Genomic DNA, 21,593 nt, shown 5'->3' with positions numbered 1-21,593 from the left:
GATATATTCTTTGGCCTTGCATGGTTGCCAGTGTATTCCGATTGTCTGCATCATTGTATCTCGACAGATTACTAGAGTATGAACTGTACGGATTTCCCCCCTTTCTTAATCAAGCCCATTTGTGCGCCATCATTTTTTGCGGCATGGTTCATGATCTTCTCAAGTATATGGATAAGACTTCAAAAAATAGCGCATGGCTCAAACATATGTCTAAAACTTAGCAATCGCAACCAATAAATAACAAATTTCCCCGCAACTAAAATAATTAAGTAACATATTTATAGGACAGGAGACTGTGCAAACACAATATAATATCCCATGTTTCAAATGTAAATGATAGAGATGAGAAGACATACAACCTTCTCAAGTACCAGTAACACATAAAAAGGTTTTGGTGCTTAACTACAAGACACAATGGACTTGTAGTGTCACTTATTGTAATTGAAATGACTAACACACCGAGTCTTTGGAACTTTTATTCTGTATGTTTATAGGTTTTTGTAACTATAGCAAATAAATTGCTGCCAGTTGATTACTCGCGTGATTCATCTTGGCTCCCTGCTGCACCTGGCTGGAGTGGTCCAGTTGCGCTAGTATCCGCTGGAATCTGGGGTGCTGTAGAGGAAAACCCAACCTCCACTTCAAATTGTGCTTCAGCTTCTAGAATTGCAGCAGCGTTACGAAACGAGCGTGCAAGCTGCAGAAAACAATACAGGTAAGGTAAGACTGATAGCTTGACCAGACATCTAGCAAGAATGATCAATACGACATGAAGTAAAGCCTTGATGTTTGCAAAATTGTGGTGTGCAATGTGAAGAAATCGAGGCAAGAATAATTAACAAAGCAGGCCACATGCAACTATATATTGATTCTTGAAACATGAATCAACTTTGGTGCATAGACCCCAATGAATTCTGTACAGTCGTTTTTTCTATCTCAAATATTTTGGATTGTAGGAAATATGCATTTGCTATTTATGCTATGCACTTTATTAGGACCTGAAAGTTTGAAGACGCGGCCAAGTTTTGTAGCCAATAGAACAAGCCATTAGATAGAGTGCACTTAGCAGGAAATAAAGAACTGAATGTAGCTTGGACTGATCATGTTAATTAATTTGAAGAAAACCATATATAGCAGCATGTTGGCAAATGGAGATGTGTCTCGCGCTAGATACAAAAGGACTAGTTTGGCTAAAATTATCAAAACAAGCCTACATTGTAGTTCGGGGCACACACTAGTAGGCTTACAAAGCCCACTTAGATACACAAGATGTTATCTCCAACTTTTTGAAGCATGTGATATCATCTTCGAAGGTAGGGACAGAAACAAAAGAAGCTCATAGCTTAGTTAAATTTTCGGTTTCTCTCAACCAGGGTCGCCACTTGTGGCTGGGCTATCCACATGACCCTTTTTGTATTCCTTTGAACTTCCCAATTAATCAATAAAGTGTCCTTCACCCATCAAAAAAAATCTCCAATTTATTTCCCATTGATATCAAAATGTGACAGCCAATCCAATATGTTGCGGTAGCTAGAGAAGCCAAACCAACATGTGCTACCAATGTGAGTGACTGAGTGTAGAGCTATGGCCATCCTAACATGTGTCCACCCGCACCTACAACCGTTGAGTAGGCAATAGTCTAGTTTCTGAAAGCACACAAATACAACATGCACACACATACACATGCGCACCATCACCCACATCATCACCACAAAGGGCCTACTGAATACCATAGTGCAAAATTTTAAGATTGACGAAATTACCACAGACGCCTCATTATCTATGAGAACATCGTCTCCCACCGAAAGAATATTCCTTCTTTAACGAGACATTGGACGTTAAACCTAGGGTTTAATCTCTGGTGAACCAGGGGTACAACCACCCGCATAACCATTCAACCACATATTGATTCTCTAGGCTAGTGTTTTTATGGTACACCTACACCATTAGGCAGTTGCATCTTTGATTTGACTTCCCCGAAAAACTCCACGGGGTAGGATAGTAAGAAGCTGGTTCTAGGGAAAGCTAGGATTTCACTTTTCCTATTGACACAATATCGATGACAATGGCTGAATGACATTAATAGACGATGAGAATTGATGGATGCATATCCCTAGTAGTGTGTCAAATTTATCCTGTTTACATTGTCATCTTTGTAAATGATGGTGATGCTAGCTTGTCGATGACTCAACATGTTCTATCTTTGGTTTCTACTCATTTAAAAAAATAGAATATGTTGGTCTCAATTAGTGAAACAAGACCAAGGTTTTGCCTCTGGTTAAAAAAACACATCCCTAACAAGGTATATTGAATTTCCTTCAATAATAAATATTTACCAAGGAAGGTACTTATTATGTTTTTTGTGTGTGCTCAATTTATTGCCGACAACTATTTCAAAAATAGTAAAGTTATGGATTTCAGTCGTAAGTAGTATACTAGAAACAAGAACACAACACTAACATACTAGAGCAACTATAAAGTGATGTATCTTTGTTTTGGACAATTGATAATTAATGCATAACTTCATTCCTTCAAGGGAATAAAAGAGCATTTTATATGTAGTGCTCTTAATTTATGGGTATGGATATTTCTCAATATGTCTTCGTCGTGTTTGAAATATAGTAAGTTAATTTATACCTATCTAATTGAATACTTACTTTCATAATCTATATCGGACAAACGTCTTCACTCTTCATTGTTTGATTGGACTACATGTTTTCATATATCTCCTCTAAAAACATTTTACATTGAATTATATGTTTGTTGAGTTTTGAAGTAGAAATTATATAATAATAAAAGTCTAAACTGGTATGATGGTTTTGTGCTAAAAACATTGTGTTCTCAAGCTTCAGTTTCTCATTTTTCTTCATTTATGGATTGCTTATGTGCTGAATTCTAAGTTTTTAAACATGTAACTACGTAAATATTGTGGTAATAATAACGAATATTCAAAATATTTTATGTTTATTGATTGGGCGGTTATTCAATCAGAGGCAACATCTAAGTATATCGAACTGCAATAACCAACCAAAATGAACCTCTCGCAAAGTAAATGTGTTAAATTTTGTATAAACACTTAACAGTAGTCTCCACACACATACACAATTAGTAATATCTCTAGAATCATATTTTCCATCTATGCTGGTGTAGTTTTTAGATCCTATATTATCAAGATTCTGGTTAGTATTGTTTGCAGTTGGGCATATTTGGTGCAACTAAATATAAATTTCTTATTTATTCTGTGATCAGTAGTCAGAAGTGGCGAACATACTGCCACTGCCCCCCCCCCCCCCCCGGCCACGCACGGGGAAAGCATTTGGTGTATGATATATCGGGTGTTGAAATTCACTTTCCCGTTATACAGGGTGCTACTTTTAGTAAATGTTGACAATTTTTTGCTATTTTCGGAAATACTACTGATCCATGTGATGGTAGGAGGCTAATGCTTAATCCAGATCTTAAATTTTACTCCTAGCCAAGAAATGTCGAATGTGCTACATGGTCACGTTATTGGGTCAACTAGGAAGCAAAATATATTTCCTTATTTAACCGTTTTGTGGAATATAAACATTTCTTTAGATGCACATTAAAATGAGTGAGACTACTTCATAAACCATCTACATGCTGACATGGGTGCAATTTGTTCGACTTGAACATGTAAATAGCACACACTTTTGCATTATATTTCAAATTCCATGTATCTATCGTCATGTTGGCAGATTTTCTTTCACACATTTTTGTAATGTTTTCGTGTTATTACAATGCAAGAATTTTAGCCGTTGGGCATTTAGCTATTCAATATGATAGAAATATATTATTTAGTTGTCAATATTCTATGTCTAGTAATAATATTTTCTAGTCTTGATTTAGAAATAATGCATGATAGAAGTGTTATAGTATATCGTTGTATGTCTTGGATCTACTTTGGCAAACCTCAGCTTTCAGGCAGGCATTTTCAATCTTCAAGCAAGCAGCACATCGGTATGTCCTCAACTCCTCGCGCATTTTGTGGTTCTCTATCGCCAGTATTTTGTTCTCAATCTCCAGACGTTCATTTTGTTGCTTGATGGAGAGCTTCTGTGATGAATATCACTAACTAGTTTAGTATATTGGTAGTATTATATTTAACTATGATAATATGCTAAATATCAATTTTTATTATTGCAATCAAGACTACATAACAACAATAACATCGTGGCATATCTAAAAATATATTATACACTTGATAAGATTAAAGAATTTTGCATGATAAAAAATCACATAAATGTTTGTTGGTGCCTAAAAGATTAAGATGACACAAATAAATTTATATGGTTTTGTGTTGTGACTTTGCGACCTTAATCTGAGGACCCATCCTCATGACCAACAACTTCGCTCGTTTTGATGAAGATCTTGAGTTTCCATCCATTTGGTTGATACCGATGAAATGCTCTCCAATATGACTGTAGAACCAATAAAGTGTATGTATTAAAACAAATAATACCTTTGGAATAATATGATGTTCTATTGTGTGGAAAGAAACAAACTGCCTCCTATATAAATATATAGATGAATAACTATAAGTGTATACACGTATATTTTAAGCCTCGGATGACTATACATATATGCAGATACATAAGTCTATATGTGAACTTCACACTTCCAACTACTGCCACAAATTTATAGCATGTAAATAGAAGTTTCTTTTGTTTTTAGAGTGGTGTGAATATTATAACAAAAAATGAATATTTATTTTGAACAAAAATAATAATCTGTTATCAACCATGACACAAATGTGGGAACAAACATGTTATATATTCCAAAGTATTCCTAGTTTTCCAAAAGTGAAAACTAAACTAACTAGGAAAAAGCAATGGCAAGAAAGAGAGTATGTTTCAGAGAAATAACATGGATGGATTAGTTTATATGTAAAATACATGGTCTTACTTGTTCTAATCCTTTAGTGACCATGTGAGCGTTTTCTCTATTGAACAAGAAAGGATCTTCTACTTTTAGTCAATCAAGTTAAAAAGATCTTCCACTTTACAAGAGGGAAAGTTTTGATTAACTGAGCCATTTGAGGATAATTTTTCTATAATCTAATAGAAATTTCTAAAAATTGTTCAAGTTCTTGTCATATATAAAATATGAAATTTCAGTCATCCTTTTTCTTCAAATCGACTATTTTTCATTCAACATCCCAACATAATAAAACTGAACAAATAGAACACAATAATGCACTGATGTATACTTGAAAACATAAAATAAATAACCTACTTTGAGTACTTCTCAAACATAATTGGTTATCTACCATCAAGGACCCTATGATGTGCAAGACCAAGAAAAAAATGCTCAAACATATATAGTATGTAGGGGAAGAAAATAAGTTCGGGAACCTCGCCAACAAAGACAAACAACAATCCTTTCTTTGGTGCGAGCATGTACCGAAAAACAAGCTATGATTTTTGAAAATACAAAATACAAGAACTCATAATTTCAAGTCATGCATAGTACGCCTAGAAAATTTCAATGGAAGAATGCCCTTTATAACTATGAAAAGCATACCAGATAGCCTCGTTGCTCTGTGAGTCCTCTTAGATCATAGGGGTCAATGCTTCTTTCTTTGTGCAGGCAACAAAGGGGTGCTTTATAGGATGATCACACAGAGCAATATCAATTTCTTGTCAGTACAACATCCATGCCCGGCATTTAAGTAGGATCGGTGCCTAAAGATGTATGCCACACTATAGATAGATATTTAGATAGATAGGGACTGCGTTATTTGGAATAATAGGAAATTGTGGGTCAAATCCCTTCGACCGCCTTTTCTGAATGATAGGGCACGCGTCGTAGAATGCATAAGATCATAAGAAAGATAGAGTTGAACATATGCATATCCTTTTCCCGACACACTTTTGGCGCATGGGAGACGTAAGAGCCTAAGAAAGATGGAGTTGAAGATATACGTATCCATTTTCTGACACACTTTCGGCGCATAGATAGACGGACCACTACTTTAATAAGTAATATATAAAAATGTCGGTCTAACTTCCGCTCTTGTCCTAGTAGCACCCACTGTACTCATCTAGTGATATGTGGTGTCGGTGTTAGGGTGTGGGCTGCCAGTTTGTGCACGTCTAGTACACGTAGTGTCGCGTCTAGGTTGCCATGGGTGGGCTCCTAGGAGGTTCCACAACTTTGAAGAATGACGTGCGAGGCTTCAATGTGTTGGCGGTAGGTCCTATAGGACCAATACTATATCGACCAGAAGGGGGTGAATGGGAGATTTTAAAATTCTTTTGAAACTTGAAAACTCTCGGTACAACACAATGGAAAATAAATCTAAGCAAGAAAAAAATCTAAAAAATATTATCACACTAGAAGATAAACTAGATAGAATAGAAAGATTAGACGAAGGACTCTATGAAAGAGATGATACCATCAAATTCTCTTCAGATTTTTGGGAGTTACGGGTCTTTGGGAACCAATAAAATTGAGTCCAGGGGTCATATTTCAACACCGAGAAAGGAGGAGGAGGAGGAGGAGGGGCATCTTCCCCCTCTCCTCCGGCTATGTCAGAATTCCTCTAGGGGCATTGCCATCATCTCCATTGCATTCATCGTCATCTCCACGGCAATCTCCTTCCTTTGTATTGGGGCTTCTCCATCACAAAGCCTCTCAATACTTAAGCAAACATGATTGTGTTAGGAATTATTTCCCCAATATTTATTTCATCTTTACCTCTATGTTTGATTAGTTACTTGTTTGATGGCACTGGCGAAATAGTATGAAGGTTGGTTGCACATATGTAAATTACTCATTCTATTTTTGTATACAAGGTCACTTTTTTTCATGTCAAACTTTGACTTATAATTTTGGTCAACGAGATATAGGTTATATGCCATAAAAATATATCATCAGAAAGTTCTTTGGAATGTGCATGCAGTGGTATACTTTTTGTGGCATAACTCAATTTTGTTGGTACAATTAATGGTCAAAGTTAGACATAAAAATATGAAGTGTCCTTATATAAAAAAGTGGAAGTAGTAATTTCTATGATATCCTTTGTGGCTTTTGTATGAGTGCACATGTGTATTAAGGGAACCCATATGTTTTCTAATGCATTATGATGAAGGATGAAGGGGATGCGCGAGTGATAGAAATCATATCACACTAGTACGGAGTTATAGCATATGGAAGTATGGGGACCCTTGATCTTTAAGCTATTATCGGTTTTTACCTTAATAATTTCCAGTTGCCAGGCATGTTGCCCCTTGGGAGTTTAGTCATAAGTACATGTGAGTCAATGCTTTTGCAACATGTAAGCTTAGGTTCCACCCAAGAAATAGAAACGAGATTCACTTGTGAGGGGAAACACATATTACATCTTACATAATGCCTTGTCTACCCCATTCTGTTATAGTACTCTACGGCCTAGTCCATGCCTCACCATTTTTTGCATTGAGGTGACATCGGAGAGAAAACACATAGGTATAATATAACATTGTCTTTTGCATTTCCATTAAAGCATTCTCTAATAGTGGCAACCGCTTTATCACAAAATAGTCAATTGCCTAGAACACTTGCTCCCATTGGATATCATTAATTCCTTCACAACCATAGCCCATTCGCTCTCTTTAGTTCTTTCAAACTATCTAATAACAACAAAAACTTTAATTGACTTGCCTCTACAAGATAAATAACACATATTCACTTGAATCTTTGTAAAGTAATCAATAAAATCTCATAAATAACATTCATAACTTTTAGAGCATTTTACATGAAGTTCCCTTAATTTATGGGTATGGATGTCTCTCAATATGTTTTCGTCGTTGAAATGATGTGGATGTCACCTAGAGGAGGCGGGTTAATAGGCGCTTTAAACCAATTATGGTTTAGGCTTGAATAAGTGAGGAATAAAACTAGCATTTAATTTGTCTAGCAGGAAACCTAAATATACTAGGCTCAACTGTGCGCACCAACAACTTCTGCTAAACAAGATAAAGAACTATGTGATAGCAAGATATATAACTTGAAGCACGAAGGCTATCACAAAGTAAAGTGTATAAGTAAAGGGGCTCGGCTAAGAGATAACCAAGTCACGCGGAGACGACGATGCATCCCGAAGTTCACACCCTTGCGGATGCTAATCTCCGTTAGAGTGGTGTGGAGGCACAATGCTCCCCGAAATGCCACTAGGGGGCACTCTATTCTCATCACGCCCTCGCACAATGTAAGATGTCGTGATTCCACTATGGGACCCTTGAGGGCGGTCACCGAACCAGTACAAATGGTGACCCTTGGGAGTGGTCATCGAACCCATACAATTTTCTTGGGGCAATCTTCACAACTTAATTGGAGACCCTGAAGCACGACCAACAGTCTAGGGTGCCCAAGCACCCAAGAGGCATAAGCTCTAGGGTGCGAAAACACCCAAGAGTAATAAGCTTCTCAACTTTCACTTCCACGTACCACAGTGGAGAACTCAAACCGATGCAACTAATGCAATGGCAAGAACACACGAACTGCTTGTTGGGTAACACAGTAATTTCAAAAAAAATCCTACCCACACGTAAGATCATGGTGATGCATAGCAACGAGAGGGGAGAGTATTGTCTACGTACCCTCGTAGACCGTAAGAGGAAGCGTTATGAAAATGCAGTTGATGTAGTCGTACGTCTTCACGATCGACCGATCCTAGTACCGAAAGTACGACACCTCCACGATCTGCACACGTTCGGCTCGGTAACGTCCCATGAACTCACGATCCAGCAGAGTGTCGGGGAAGAGCTTCGTCAGCATGACGGCATGATGATGGTGATGATGATGCTACCGAAACAGGGCTTCGCCTAAGCACCGCTACGATATGACCGAGGTGGATTATGGTGGAGGGGGGCACCGCACACGGCTGAAAACAATCAACTTGTGTGTCCTAGGGTGCCCCCTGCCCCCGTATATAAAGGAGCAAGGGGGAGGCCGGCCGGCCCTAGTGGCGTGCCAAGGGAGGAGGAATCCTCCTCCTAGTAGGAGTAGGATTCCTCCTTTCCTAGTCCTACTAGGAGGAGAAGGGGAAGGAAGGAAGGGAGAGGAAGAGGAGAAGGAAAGGGGGGGGGCGCCCCCCTCCCTAGTACAATTCGGACTCCCTATAGGGAGGGGCACGGCTGCCCCTTGTGGGATGCCTCCCCTCTTCCCTATGGCCCATGAAGGCCCAACTGTCCGGGGGGGGGGGGGGGGGGTTCCGGTAACCCTCCGGCACTCCGGTTTTCTCCGAAATCACCCGGAACACTTACGGTGTCCGAATATAGCCGTCCAATATATCAATCTTTATGTCGCGACCATTTCGAGACTCCTCGTCATGTCTGTGATCATATCCGAGACTCCGAACTACCTTCGGTACATCAAAATACATAAACTCATAATACCGATCGACACCGAACGTTAAGCGTGCGGACCCTACGTGTTCGAGAACTATGTAGACATGACCGAGACACGTCTCCGGTCAATAACCAATAGCGAAACCTGGATGTTCATATTGGCTTCCACATATTCTACGAAGATCTTTATTGGTCAAACCACATAACGATATACGTTGTTCCCTTTGTCATCGGTATGTTACTTGCCCAAGATTCGATCGTCGGTATCTCAATACCTAGTTCAATCTCATTACCGGTAAGTCTCTTTACTCGTTTCGTAATGCATCATCCCGCAACTAACTCATTAGTCACATTGCTTGCAAGTCTTATAGTGATGTGCATTACCGAGAGGGCCCAGAGATACCTCTCCGATACTCGGAGTGACAAATCCTAATCTCGATCTATGCCAACTCAACAGACACCATCGGAGACACCTGTAGAGCATCTTTATAGTCACCCAGTTACGTTGTGATGTTTGATAGCACACTAAGTGTTCCTTCGGTATTCGGGAGTTGTATGATCTCATAGTCATATGAACATGTATAAGTTATGAAGAAAGCAATAGCAACAAACTAAACGACCATCGTGCTAAGCTAACGGATGGGTCAAGTCAATCACATCATTCTCTAATGATGTGATCCCGTTAATCAAGTGACAACTCATGTCTATGGTTAGGAAACATAACCATCATTGATTCAACGAGCTAGTCAAGTAGAGGCATACTAGTGACACTATGTTTGTCTATGTATTCACACATGTACTAACTTTCCGGTTAATACAATTCTAGCATGAATAATAAACATTTATCATGATATAAGGTAGTATAAATAACAACTTTATTATTGCCTCTAGGGCATATTTCCTTCAGTCCTCAAGTTCCACACTCTCAAATCCTACCAATGCAACGGAGCTATGGAGGAATATGAGAGGAAGAACAAGGAGAACACAAAAGAACTCCAAGATCTAGATCCACAAGGTTCCCCTCACTTAGAGGAGATATGGATTCACGGAAATGTAGATCTAGATCTTCTCTCTCTCTTTTCCCTCAAAAAGAGAGAAAACAAAGGTTTTGGAGGTCAACAATGGAGGAGAAAGCTTGCAAATAACCACTGGGCAATGGGGAAGAAGACCCCCTTTTATAGAGGGGGCTCAAATCCAACTGTTATGCACATAGGTTGTGCACCAGCGGTACTACCGCTCGGGGGAGCGGTACTACCACTTAGCCCGGTCAACACAACCCAACGAATACTGAAGTACTAGAATGGTAGTTTCGCTAGAACCAGCGTAGCCAACACATCACCAACGCGGAAGTACCGCACGAAGCGGCACTACAATATAGTGCTAGCAATACTACCACATATTAGCACAGAGCATACAGAAGTTCGCCTAAGCGGTACTACCGCCATAAGACAAGCGGTACTACCGCGAGTAGTCGAGGGGCAATAGAAGACTCCAGCCAAGTGGGAGTAGCGTCGTAAAGCCAGTGGAAGTACAATTGAAGCGGTACTACCGTGGGCACCAGTGGCACTACTGCTTTGTCTCTGCCAAAAGACCAATGCACAACAAATGAATCTAGTAACGTCTGCAAATGAACTCTGATTTCGACAAAGTCAAGCTTGATAGAAAGCTAACGGCAACAGTTGTCAAATCATGAATAGAAATATGCCAGTGATATAGAGGTGTGAAACCTCCATAACTGAAGAACCGGTAAAAGCTCCAACATCGAAAACACAATAGATGATTCATAGGAAATCCGTTTTCGATGAACTCAAGCTTGAAGATGACCACAAGCTCCAAAACTCACATAGAGAAAATCCAAACAAGAACTAAGAAAGATGATGCCAAGGATGCAATGGTTTGAGTCTCTACGAACGATACGATCAAACTACTCACTCGAGAGCCCCCCTTGATAGTACGGGAAACAAACCTATAACCCAGTCTCCCAATTAGCATCATGAGACCGATAAAATAGAAAACCTATCAAGATCAAAACTTTGCCTTGCGCATAGTCCACTTGAGCTAGATGATGACGATCTTGACTTCCTCAAGTTGGACCATCTTTCTTAATAGCGTACACTAGATGAAGACTACTAGATTGCTCCCCCATTCTCCACTATGGGTGAGCCTCTCTTAGGCACATCTTCACATGTCCGTTATCACGAGAATGGACGACAAGCTTCAAGCTCGACCTCTTCATGATGCTCCACTTGAACTTGCACAACGCAACCTTGATGATGATCACCACTTGATGTCATCCTCCATGGGCTATATGATATCTTCCTTCCGATATCAACCTTGTTGATGACACCGCAACCTTTCCCGTCCAAAGCACGAAAAAGACCAAACTAGGTCACAATTGGCATTTTATTCAAATATTAGGTATGATAATATATTTATTTTAAATACACAGGAAGTGATTGAGCTAAATACTAGGAAATAATATTTGGGCTAGGCCGATCCTGGCTCAACTTGGGATTTTCATACGTGCATTGTTGAGCCCGACCGGGGGTATGATCAGATTATAGCTGGCCAAATGGGCCGATTTTTTAGGCCGGCCCGTGAGCATGCCGGCACGGCACGGGCTAAACGGGCTGGGCCTGGAGGCTGGGCACGCGAGCCGGCACGGCACGGCCTGATTAAGTTTATTTTTATTTTTTATACATATATATGGCCTAACATGTAAAAATAGGCTAAAAAATGTTCAGTGCGTCAAATAATAGGATGAAAATATGCAGCCCACCGTGCTAAACGGGCCAACGTGCCGGCCTGTTTACTAACTGGGCCGTGCCTGGGCCTGGGGGCGCAGCACGCGGGCCGGCACAACACGGCCCGTATAGTAATCGTGCCCTGGCGAGCTGTGCTGGGCCAGGCACGATTACGATGGGCCGGGCCGTGCCGTGCCGGCCCGTTTGGCCAGGTATAGATCAGATCAAGGTCCACCTAAAGCCCAGCCCAAAGGAAGGGGAAAAGGTCCAACTTCCTGCCAACTCATTTTATATTCCCCTAAAAACACTCATTTTATTGGTCACCGCCGGCGACAAATCCCGCGCGGCGCCGGCGGCCGGCTCGCACGGCCTCCAACCCATGGCGCACGACCTCCCCCCACCATCAGCTAGCACTTGCGCGCTTGCATGGCCGGCCCTCCTCCCTGCCAGCTCAGCCCCCTACGCCGGGCCCGACGTTCCCGCCGCCGACTGGCCGCTGACATCGCCGCCCCTTCGCTCCAGGTACTGCAGCTACCCCCCCCCCCCCTCCCCCACTGCCCACCACACACACATTTAAACAGCAATAGTGGGGATCCCGTGCTTCTCCAATAGCTAATCTGAGTAGTCCTGCAGTGCTCATTGCTGAACCCTTGTTCTTTCAGTAACATTCCATGGGGATTCTTTCGGTTCTGTATTCTGAAGCCTATCCAATGTTCAATGTTCAGACAAAATTGAAGTACTTACCCAATGTTCACTGCGGTGTTCAATATTCAGACAAATTTGAAGTACTTACCCAATGTTCACTGCTGTGTTCAATATTCAGACAAATTTGAAGTACTCACCCAATGTTCACTGTTTTGTTCAATATATGCAGACAACTTTATAAATACAATTTGTTTTGGACTCTTAACCTTGACTCTGAAAGCACAATGTACTACTACATGCCTAGTGTCCGCACGAAAACGGACAAATATGTGAACTTGGCAAGACTCCTAAAGACTGTGTAATAATATTTCGTAATTCATAAGAGAAGGCAGTAGCATAGATGATGTGAGTCACACAGACTGTGTTACTCAAATGATATTTTGTAACCAAAATATTTTTTAGTTCGAGTCAGAGATAGAAAATGCAGCTCAGCTCAGTTCATGCGCTACTACTCCCATTTCAGATTAGCTTTCTGATCTTTACACCCAGCAAGAAAAGAATCTGTCACAGAGGAATTGAAACGTATTGGCTTTCGCCGAAGGATTAATGTCACACACACATCAGAAACAGAGCAAATTTGGGGCATTTTTCTCTACTCTTTTCTTCAAGCCCACTTATTACAAGGCTCAGTTTTATCTAGTACCCGCACGATACGTACATACTAAGTGCTCAACTTTATAAATTCAACTCGTCTTGACTCTGACATCCAAACACTAACAGAAATATATTAAGTTATTAACTAATTTGGCTAGACTCCTAAATAGTACAGTGTAATAATATTTTCTACTCAAATGGTGAGTCACATACATTGTGTTACTCAAATGAAATGTTTTTCCTCCTGATGCGCCCGCTTCTTGCTACATCTGTAAGTTGTGTTGCTTGCATCTTACAGCTTATCATGTAGTTGTAGTAGGGTGGTATGCGTGACCTCCATGCAAGAGCCTTGAATTTCCACGTGGTACTGTACGGCCTAAGATGATGTTGTCACTAGTGATCTTGGGGGCTCAGAGTTCGACTGGTGCAATGGAAGAGGGATAAAATTAACAACGGGTGATACTAGCTATTTGGGGTGTTGCTCAATTTTGACTAGAGACCCGGGTGGGTGTTCTGGATGGAAGATTTGAAGGTGAGTCAAGGTAGTATGAGGCACTGAGGCTAGTGCTGGATGGATCAGCATGCTATATATATGATGTGGTGGCGACTTGCCAACTTTTGAGTGAGTCTTTGTCTGCCGTGTGGAACTGAGTCTGACTTGACTCGTTGCAAATCTATGCCAAAACAGCATCTGCAACTAGATGATAGATGATGCACATAATTATAATTTGTTACATGTCACGGTCTCATATCAGAACTAACTGGTGCCCTTTTTCCTTGTAGAAATTTCTCCTTGACGTGTTATATAATAAGTTGGACTTTATTTGGGTAGACAGTTCTACAAGGAGTGGTGGTTTAGTGAAATTAAAACCATAAATGAGACAAGGAAGAGAAAAACATGCCGTTTGTTGACTGGAGGGTTGAATTTTCACTTTTGACAAAAGACTGAGAAATGAATGGCAATGCAGTCTAGAAGGAATTTTGGTGTTTGGCTCCAGGAATAGTCGAATTTGCTTTGCTTTCTACGTTCAGCGAGAGAAAGCAGTCTCGCATTTCTTCGAGAAGAGCGATATGACCGAAATATCGGCCGATACTAGTTCTGTTTTACCGCGGTTAGCAGTATTTTTTTTTTGACACTCATACTGCCGTTAGCAGTTACTTGGCAATTAAACTGATTAACAATAAGAGCAGCAAAGCCAGGCCCATCAATCCCAGTCATTCATTCCTGCTTTGCTAGCCGTTAACTGAACCTGTACCTTCAGTTTCAGGTGTTGTTGTACTCAGAGCAGCTGGAACTGTGCCTGGCCTCCTCGGCAAGCACTGCACTTCCTCCTTCCCAAGCATCCTCGCTTGCTGCTGCCAGCATGGTTCGCCGCGGTCCCTTGAGCTCCTGGCGCTGCAGCTTCGCCCATTGAAGCAACTATATGTGGTCAGGCCAGTTAGATCCCATGTTTGTCCAATGGGGATGGGGTAACAATAATCCCCTGACCTCTAGTGCTGACTGCTGACTGCTGAACCCACATGGAGCATATTTGGAGAAACAAGTTTATCAGATTATCATGTTTCATTAAATAAAAGATGTCTGAACTACCATGGTTACCAATAACATTCAGCTTCTCCAAAAACAGTATGGTGGGCTTCACCTTCAACTTTTATGTCAGCTAGTCACTCAGTTGCCCTTGATCATAGCCATATCTAGCTGCTCCTTGATCTGTTTGAGCGGCAATTAATATGGGACGGAGGTAGTAGGTAATAATTTTTTGTATGGTAAAGATCACCCCGCCTCCTCCTGGGCAAGTTAATAACTCATATCATTGATTCGATACTGAATCATGGAAATCTGATACTTGTTCAAGCTTGTGTTATGCATTTTATGAAAATTGTAATCATTTCTATACTGTCTAAGTTCTAAATGGATGCCATATTTTTTTTAATCTAAGGCACCTGGGCATTAGATAAGTTGTTATGTTGTTTGCTTGTACTCCTTTTATGGCCTTTAAACCCAGCAAAAAAAGAATCTGTTACAGAAAATAAATGCGACAGAGGAATTAAAACATGTGGGTTTTCACCCAAGGATCAAGTGCACGCACACATGAAAAACAGAGCAAATTTGGGACACTTTTCTGTACTCTTTTCTTCATGTTCAAGGATTATTGCAAGGCTTAGGTTTATACAGTACCCATAGTATCCAGATCAATCGGATATGGACTCAAGCACTCAACTTTATAAATACATTTTATCTTGGACTCTGATTTAACCGGCAATGCAAACATTGTTTTGATTCTGAAAGTACTTGCCCAAACACAACCAGAATGTACTTGACATGCAAACTTATGCTACTAGGATAGAAGTCCTCCATGCCTACATGTTAGTAGACATATATGTTAACTAATTTAGCAAGACTCCTAATTAAGGCAGAGTAATAATATTTCCTAATTCACAGGACAACACGGTAGCATACATGATATGAGTCACAGATAGTGTGCTACTCAAATAAAATGTTCTTCCTCTTGATGCACACGCTTCTTCCTTCCCACGGTAAGTTCTGGTGCTTGCATGTTACAGCTTATTGTGTAGTTGTAGTAGGGCGGTATGCGAGACCTCCATGCAAGAGCCTCAAATTCTCCACAGGGTAGTGTACCACCACATCCTAAGAGAATGTCCCGCAGATTGATCTTAGGGACATTCTCGCTGGAATCTGACTGATGATAGTTGCAAAGCATGAAATATCTGTGGCTCTTCACCAATCTCCAACAATACACCGGTGCATCTTCCCGCAAACGAAGGTATGGGTTATGGTCAAACATAAGGAGATTTGTCTGTTTACTTGCTCGTACACATTCAAGAACTGCGCACCAGAATTGAGCATTGAAGTTATGTTGCAGTAACCCAGCAACAACATGCGCGCTTGTGAAACACTGTCTCTGTTCCAAAGCGATCTCCATAGCCATAGCTGCCAGTTTTGGATGCTCGCCAGGATTTATGCTTCCAAATGCAATTGACTTGAAAAAATGCCAATAAGCTTCTTGAGAGATATAGTCCAGTCGAAGTGCTTCCGTTGTTCCCAGATTCACAATTCTATCTGACCGACTGGTAATTATGATTTTGCTCCCGCCACAAGGTGTCATGCAGGTTACGGAAGATTTCAGACTTCTCCATGTTTCCTCGTTAATATCCTTGGCTAGTTCAATAATAATCAGCAACCTGTTTCGAGAAGCAAAATTCTGATGCCTGAATTTAATATTGTTTTCTCTCAGGTTGATCACTCCTTCATCCTTAAGACTTCCTTTTGGAAAGAAGAGGATCATCGAGAAGCGATCACGCACACTCTCATCCCTACAGACATTCTCAACAAGAGTGCTCTTCCCTGCTCTTATTGGACCAACGATCGGAAGTACAGCCAAATCTTGAGTAGGACACATCAAGAAATTTAGGACCCGTTCCCGTTCTGTTTGGCGACCAAACATGCAGTTGTCCAACAGCAGATACGTGCCATAAGGTTGGCGGAGGATGCGAGGATATAACTGCAAGAAGAAAAGAAACTCCTTCATACCAGCCACGGTGTCTTCAAGGGTGTCCACCATCCGTTGCAGCTCTTCTCGCATGTTGTTCGTGCCGAACAACAGTGCTTCTCTGTTGCTGCTACCACCGCGTGTGCAAGAGAAACGAAGGCGTTTGATTGAACTGCATTTAGACAGTGCAGATGAGGAGTGGCTCATCTCCTCCTCCTCCTCCTTCTCGTCGAGGGCCGCTTGGAAGCTCAAGGCATCGAGAACGTAGCGGCCTCTGTACATCCCTTGCCTCAACATCTTGAGCTGACGGAGCATCCCCTGGTTGGTGATGTCCCGCGCCTCGGCCTCCTCGACGATGATGTCGATTCTCAGTAGGACACTCTGTAGCCTCCGCAGAATCCTGTCGATGCCAGGCTGCTGCTGGAAGTATTTGCTGATCACGAATGAAGCTGACCTGCTGATGAGGTCGCCTACGATTGCAGAGACGAGGATATCCATTGATCGCGAACCACCTCGACTCAGAGCTCGAGTGGCGCGATGGAAGAGGGATAAAATTAGCGATGGCGATACTAAATATTTGGGGTGTTGCTCAATTTTGACTGGAGACCTGGGCTGGTGTTCTGGATGGAAGATTTGAAGGTGACTGGCTATGGACTATGGCACTGAGGCTTGGTGCTGGATGGGGCGTGCTATATACATGTATATATGATGTGGTGGTGCTCTACCAATTTTTGAATGAGTCTTTGCCTGCCGTGTGGAACCGAGTCTGATGAGTCACTCGTCGCGAATCAATGCCAAAACAGCACTAATTTTTCTTACTTTATACCTCTAGTTAGTAAGTGGCGAATCATGATCTGTAATGCTTTTGCGATTCTCGATTGAATAAGTTCTGTTGTGGATTTAATGGAATGTTAGCGTAACTTTTAGTTTATAACTTCTATATGTGCTAATGGCATTTAGAAATGTGTCTCAAGTCGAATACATATCTCCTTCTGTTTTTTGAGGTGTGGTGGTCTTCAACTTTTTTGTAGGGTCAAAGTGTACTTTTTACAAACCAAAAAACGGGGCCTCTGCATCCAGACATAGATGATGCACAGGAACACTATTTATTACATTTAACTTGGACTTGGACTTGACTTCTACGAGCAGTGGTGGTTTAGTCAAAGATCATCGGTGGACACTGATGGCTGAATGTTGACAGAAGACTGAGAAATGAATGGCAAGGCAGTCTAGAAGGACCACTCGGCTGGCAGGCTGGTGAAGTTTCATGATGGATCTTTGTCGACACCGCTCGGTCCCGACGTCCATGGACCTGCGTTCTCCAGTGTCCTTGACCTGCCGGCGTCCTCTACCGGTGTGGTTTCGGCCCCGGCGCACCTGCTCTTGCCCCCCTTCTAGCTTCGGTTCGCCGGTGTTCTGGTGGCTCCGTATCTGGCAGCACGGATCTAGGTTCCGTTCCGGCTTCAGATTGTTGGCGGTGTCGGCTGCCATCCTCCCATCTGCGTCGGCTTTCTACCTTGCTGACCCCGTCCATCCACACGTCATGTCGGTTCCGAAGCTCGCGGTTTTCATCGGCGGCAGGTGCAAGCCACCCTTTCCGAGGTAGCAGTCGCCAAGCAGGTTGGCTCCAGCATCTTTGAATCCTTGATGGGCATATGCTGGCAGCCACCGTCGGCATAGCCTTTGCCGACGGCTTTGATTCCTGTAGTGACTTGCTATAAATTTGTGCCATCAAGGGCACCTCTTGTTGAGAAACGTAGTAGAAAACAAAAAAATGCCCTACGGTCAACCAGGAACACTATGAGGATGCAATAACGGTTTGGATCAAATCATTACCAACTCCGAGTTACAGCGGAAGAAGATGAGTCAGTGTAGATCGTACTTGAAGTCCCTCCAACCATCAATGAATATAATGATCCCTCGAAAGGAAGACCGAAAGCACGACCTCTCCACAGTTTGCCAGCGTACGGTCTTCACGATCTAGCAGTGCTTCGCCGTCCAAAGCTAATCATTGCCGGAGAAGTAGAGGGAGGATATTAGAACCACACTAGACTTCTAATTATGAGGATTGGAGGGTCTAGGTCTAGCTCTAATTGGATCAACTAGAACTAGCTAGAGGAGGCTCCAAAAACTTATGTATCCAAAAGTGCCAAAACCTCTAGTATATATAGGTCGGAGGAGGGGGCGCCACACAAGAAGGGGGAGTTTCTCCCCCTTGGTTGGCCATGAGAAGGGGGGAACCCCCTCCAATTCTGCCTCCCCCTTCCTTACAAGGGGGGAAGGGGGGTCACCTCTATTGCACAAATGGCCCAATATGCTTTCCACCACTTGGCCTTTTAAGCCTTGGTGATATTTAAATAAATATAAAAGCCTCCTAATCATATTTAGAGCCTTTTAATATTAACTTAACATCACCTGAAACTATTTATACCTATATATAATTTCTTGGTATTACGAGGTAAACCCCGAAACCCTTCTAGTGACACCGAAACTCTTCCCGTTCCTCTCGAAACTATTTCAAATATTAATGAAACAATTTCATAAATATTTTCTTATTACTGCTATCCTACAAACACTCAACAGATCATGACTACCTTAAACTTATGACCTTATAGGTTCAGTAAAACATGGACATGAACAAAACCCCTTTCATCCAATGACCGATAGCGGAACCGTGAACGTCCATATCGTTCCCTATGAGCACAGGAATGACATTTGAGTGAACCTTTGGTTATCATGTGCTATTCGCTTTGCTTCATGATACTTTACAGAAGCCGGTGTGAGATGTATTGGTATCCTCTTGAGTCATACACATGCTCACTATATCGATCTCCTCGTTACATGTTTTTTTTCTTTCTTGTTGACATGTTCCGACATCCCCGTGACCTAATCAACTGTGTCTGCCAGACGATGATGGATGCCGTCACACCAAGAGGGCCTTAAAAATATCTCTCCATTGTCGGAGGAGAAAATCCCGCTCTTGAGCGATCTAGTCTCTTGTCAAATTTTCCGATGAACCTGTAAGTTGTCGTTATGATCATCGTGTTACAGATGACGTCTGAGAAACCCCAAAGGTTATCATACGGTAAGAAGTGACTATGATACTCTCATGTTCTAAGAAATACTTCGTGTTATAACAATTGACTTCTGATGATTGTATCTCAAAGTATAACAAACAAGTTTGGGTTGATTCAATATGACCGTTCTTCCAACGTCATACTCTCAAAGTTGTTTATGACTGTCATTATACTTAACGATATCCTAAGATCCAGAAAACATGATCACCTACAACATTTGAGATTTCAGCTAGTCTCTTAGAGGCGAGACTAGGAAATCGTATTTTACCGTTTATCATTCCACACCTGCATACGAGTTTTCCACTGAAGCGCACATTCCAAGATCATATCAGTTATAGCATATAATATAAACTCTTAATTATGAATATGAAAATAAAGTAATACAATATTATTGTGCCTCTAGGGCATATTTCCAACACCTCCTTCAAACATTTTAAATATACCTTTGATATTGCGTATTATGGTGATGTTATGATAGTGCCGCGTTTAGTTTGTAATAATCCCTTTCCGTTGCTTGTGGGGGGGCGGGGGGGGGGGGGGGGGGGGGGCTCCATTGGTGATGATCCAACAACTGATGCTTCATTACTGACAAAAAAAATCTAAGGAGATTTCCACATCTTCTCTCTCTATATATTATGAGAGCATACTGCATATGAACAACCAAGAATACCTTTCACGATTCAGGCCCCAATTCTTTTTTACTCTCTGTGGTCCTAAAGGTAGAGGATACACGATATTTACTGCATTTTTATGGGTGTCTTCATTGTTGTACACACTTTGCTACCTCTCAATAATGGAATGTATTTTCGAGAAAGATATCTATACCTACAAAGGACATATCTACAAATACGCTCATTTTAAATGATACTTCAGTCTGCCTGTTGTTTGCCAAGTTCTATTTTCACTTTATCAAGCTTTAAATTATACAACCACTATGTTTGACATGTGTTCAAGTTACCAGCCATGGTATTCATCTCCTTTCTTCTTTTTTGGTGGATTTTATTTTAATGAGCAGAAACATACTTGGTTCTTTTTATCTATATTTTGTTCGACAAAAGTAACGAGCGAACGTTCGGAATTAGGGAATAGATCCGAACGATCTGACTGCTGTTCGATCCTGATTCCCCGCGCGATAATTTCTCCCTCGCTCGCCGCCCGATCCGTTTCTGGCGCGGGCCCAACCACCCGTTATGCTTCCCGCGCGTGAAAAGATATGGCAAAGAAAAAAGTGCACCTCTAGGGAGTCGAACACGCGCGCTGCTCCATGGGATACCAGTGCACCACCACCTGGGCTAAGACTGGCTTTTGTATTTTATGTACAGGTCAGCTGATATTTATTTATTCAAACGTGGGAAAACAACAATGCTTTCCACAATGAGAAGAACCATCTGGACCAAGTTTTTTAAGGAACGATGTGTTGTGTTTGTACTTGTCTTCTTTTTGTACAGATGATCATTTTTTAGAGAAATAAATGTTTCGCCTCCTAGACTTATATAACTTCTTTTTGTAAATATGATGATAATTTACGCACAGCAAGACTGATAACTAATTTACGCACAGCAAGACTGATAACTTAGATACAAATATTGTGATAAACTTTGAACGAGG

At 41.4% G+C, this 21,593-nt stretch overlaps 2 protein-coding genes and 1 long non-coding RNA gene across 3 annotated transcripts; 1 reads left to right on the top strand and 2 right to left on the bottom strand.

Moving 5' to 3' along the window:
- Positions 1–262: 262 nt before the first annotated feature.
- LOC125534696 (uncharacterized) lies at positions 263–5,769 on the bottom strand. The gene is made up of 4 exons (XM_087542658.1): positions 5,545–5,769; positions 4,337–4,442; positions 3,934–4,077; positions 263–697 (listed from the first exon to the last, which is right to left on the bottom strand). The coding sequence occupies exons 2-4, from the start codon at positions 4,406–4,408 to the stop codon at positions 533–535; spliced, it is 381 nt and encodes a 126-aa protein (XP_087398784.1). The 5' UTR covers positions 4,409–4,442; positions 5,545–5,769; the 3' UTR covers positions 263–532.
- Positions 5,770–12,380: 6,611 nt separating this feature from the next.
- On the top strand, positions 12,381–13,144 carry LOC125535001 (uncharacterized). The gene is made up of 2 exons (XR_007294572.2): positions 12,381–12,619; positions 12,760–13,144. It is a non-coding gene; the product is annotated as an uncharacterized LOC125535001 (long non-coding RNA).
- Positions 13,145–15,040: 1,896 nt separating this feature from the next.
- LOC125535000 (disease resistance protein RGA2-like) lies at positions 15,041–17,880 on the bottom strand. Its single transcript, XM_048698058.2, has one exon. It carries the CDS (start codon positions 17,404–17,406, stop codon positions 15,886–15,888), a length of 1,521 nt encoding a protein of 506 aa, XP_048554015.2. The 5' UTR covers positions 17,407–17,880; the 3' UTR covers positions 15,041–15,885.
- Positions 17,881–21,593: the final 3,713 nt, after the last annotated feature.

The sequence above is a fragment of the Triticum urartu genome, chromosome 2A (genome assembly GCF_056163025.1).
Source record: "Triticum urartu cultivar PI428250 chromosome 2A, HENAU_Tu73, whole genome shotgun sequence".
In the NCBI taxonomy this organism is placed as follows: domain Eukaryota; kingdom Viridiplantae; phylum Streptophyta; class Magnoliopsida; order Poales; family Poaceae; genus Triticum; species Triticum urartu.
This window is presented reverse-complemented; position numbering and strand designations above follow the sequence as displayed.

Excerpts from the sequence above, each read along its gene's own strand:
- LOC125534696 (XM_087542658.1), bottom strand. The coding sequence starts at position 4,408 with ATGGATGGAAACTCAAGATCTTCATCAAAACGAGCGAAGTTGTTGGTC. Across the intron at positions 4,078-4,336 it reads GGATGGGTCCTCAGATTAAG|AAGCTCTCCATCAAGCAACA; the intron begins GTCGCAAAGTCA and ends TATTCATCACAG. Across the intron at positions 698-3,933 it reads ATGCCTGCCTGAAAGCTGAG|CTTGCACGCTCGTTTCGTAA; the intron begins GTTTGCCAAAGT and ends TGTTTTCTGCAG.
- LOC125535000 (XM_048698058.2), bottom strand. The coding sequence starts at position 17,406 with ATGGATATCCTCGTCTCTGCAATCGTAGGCGACCTCATCAGCAGGTCA.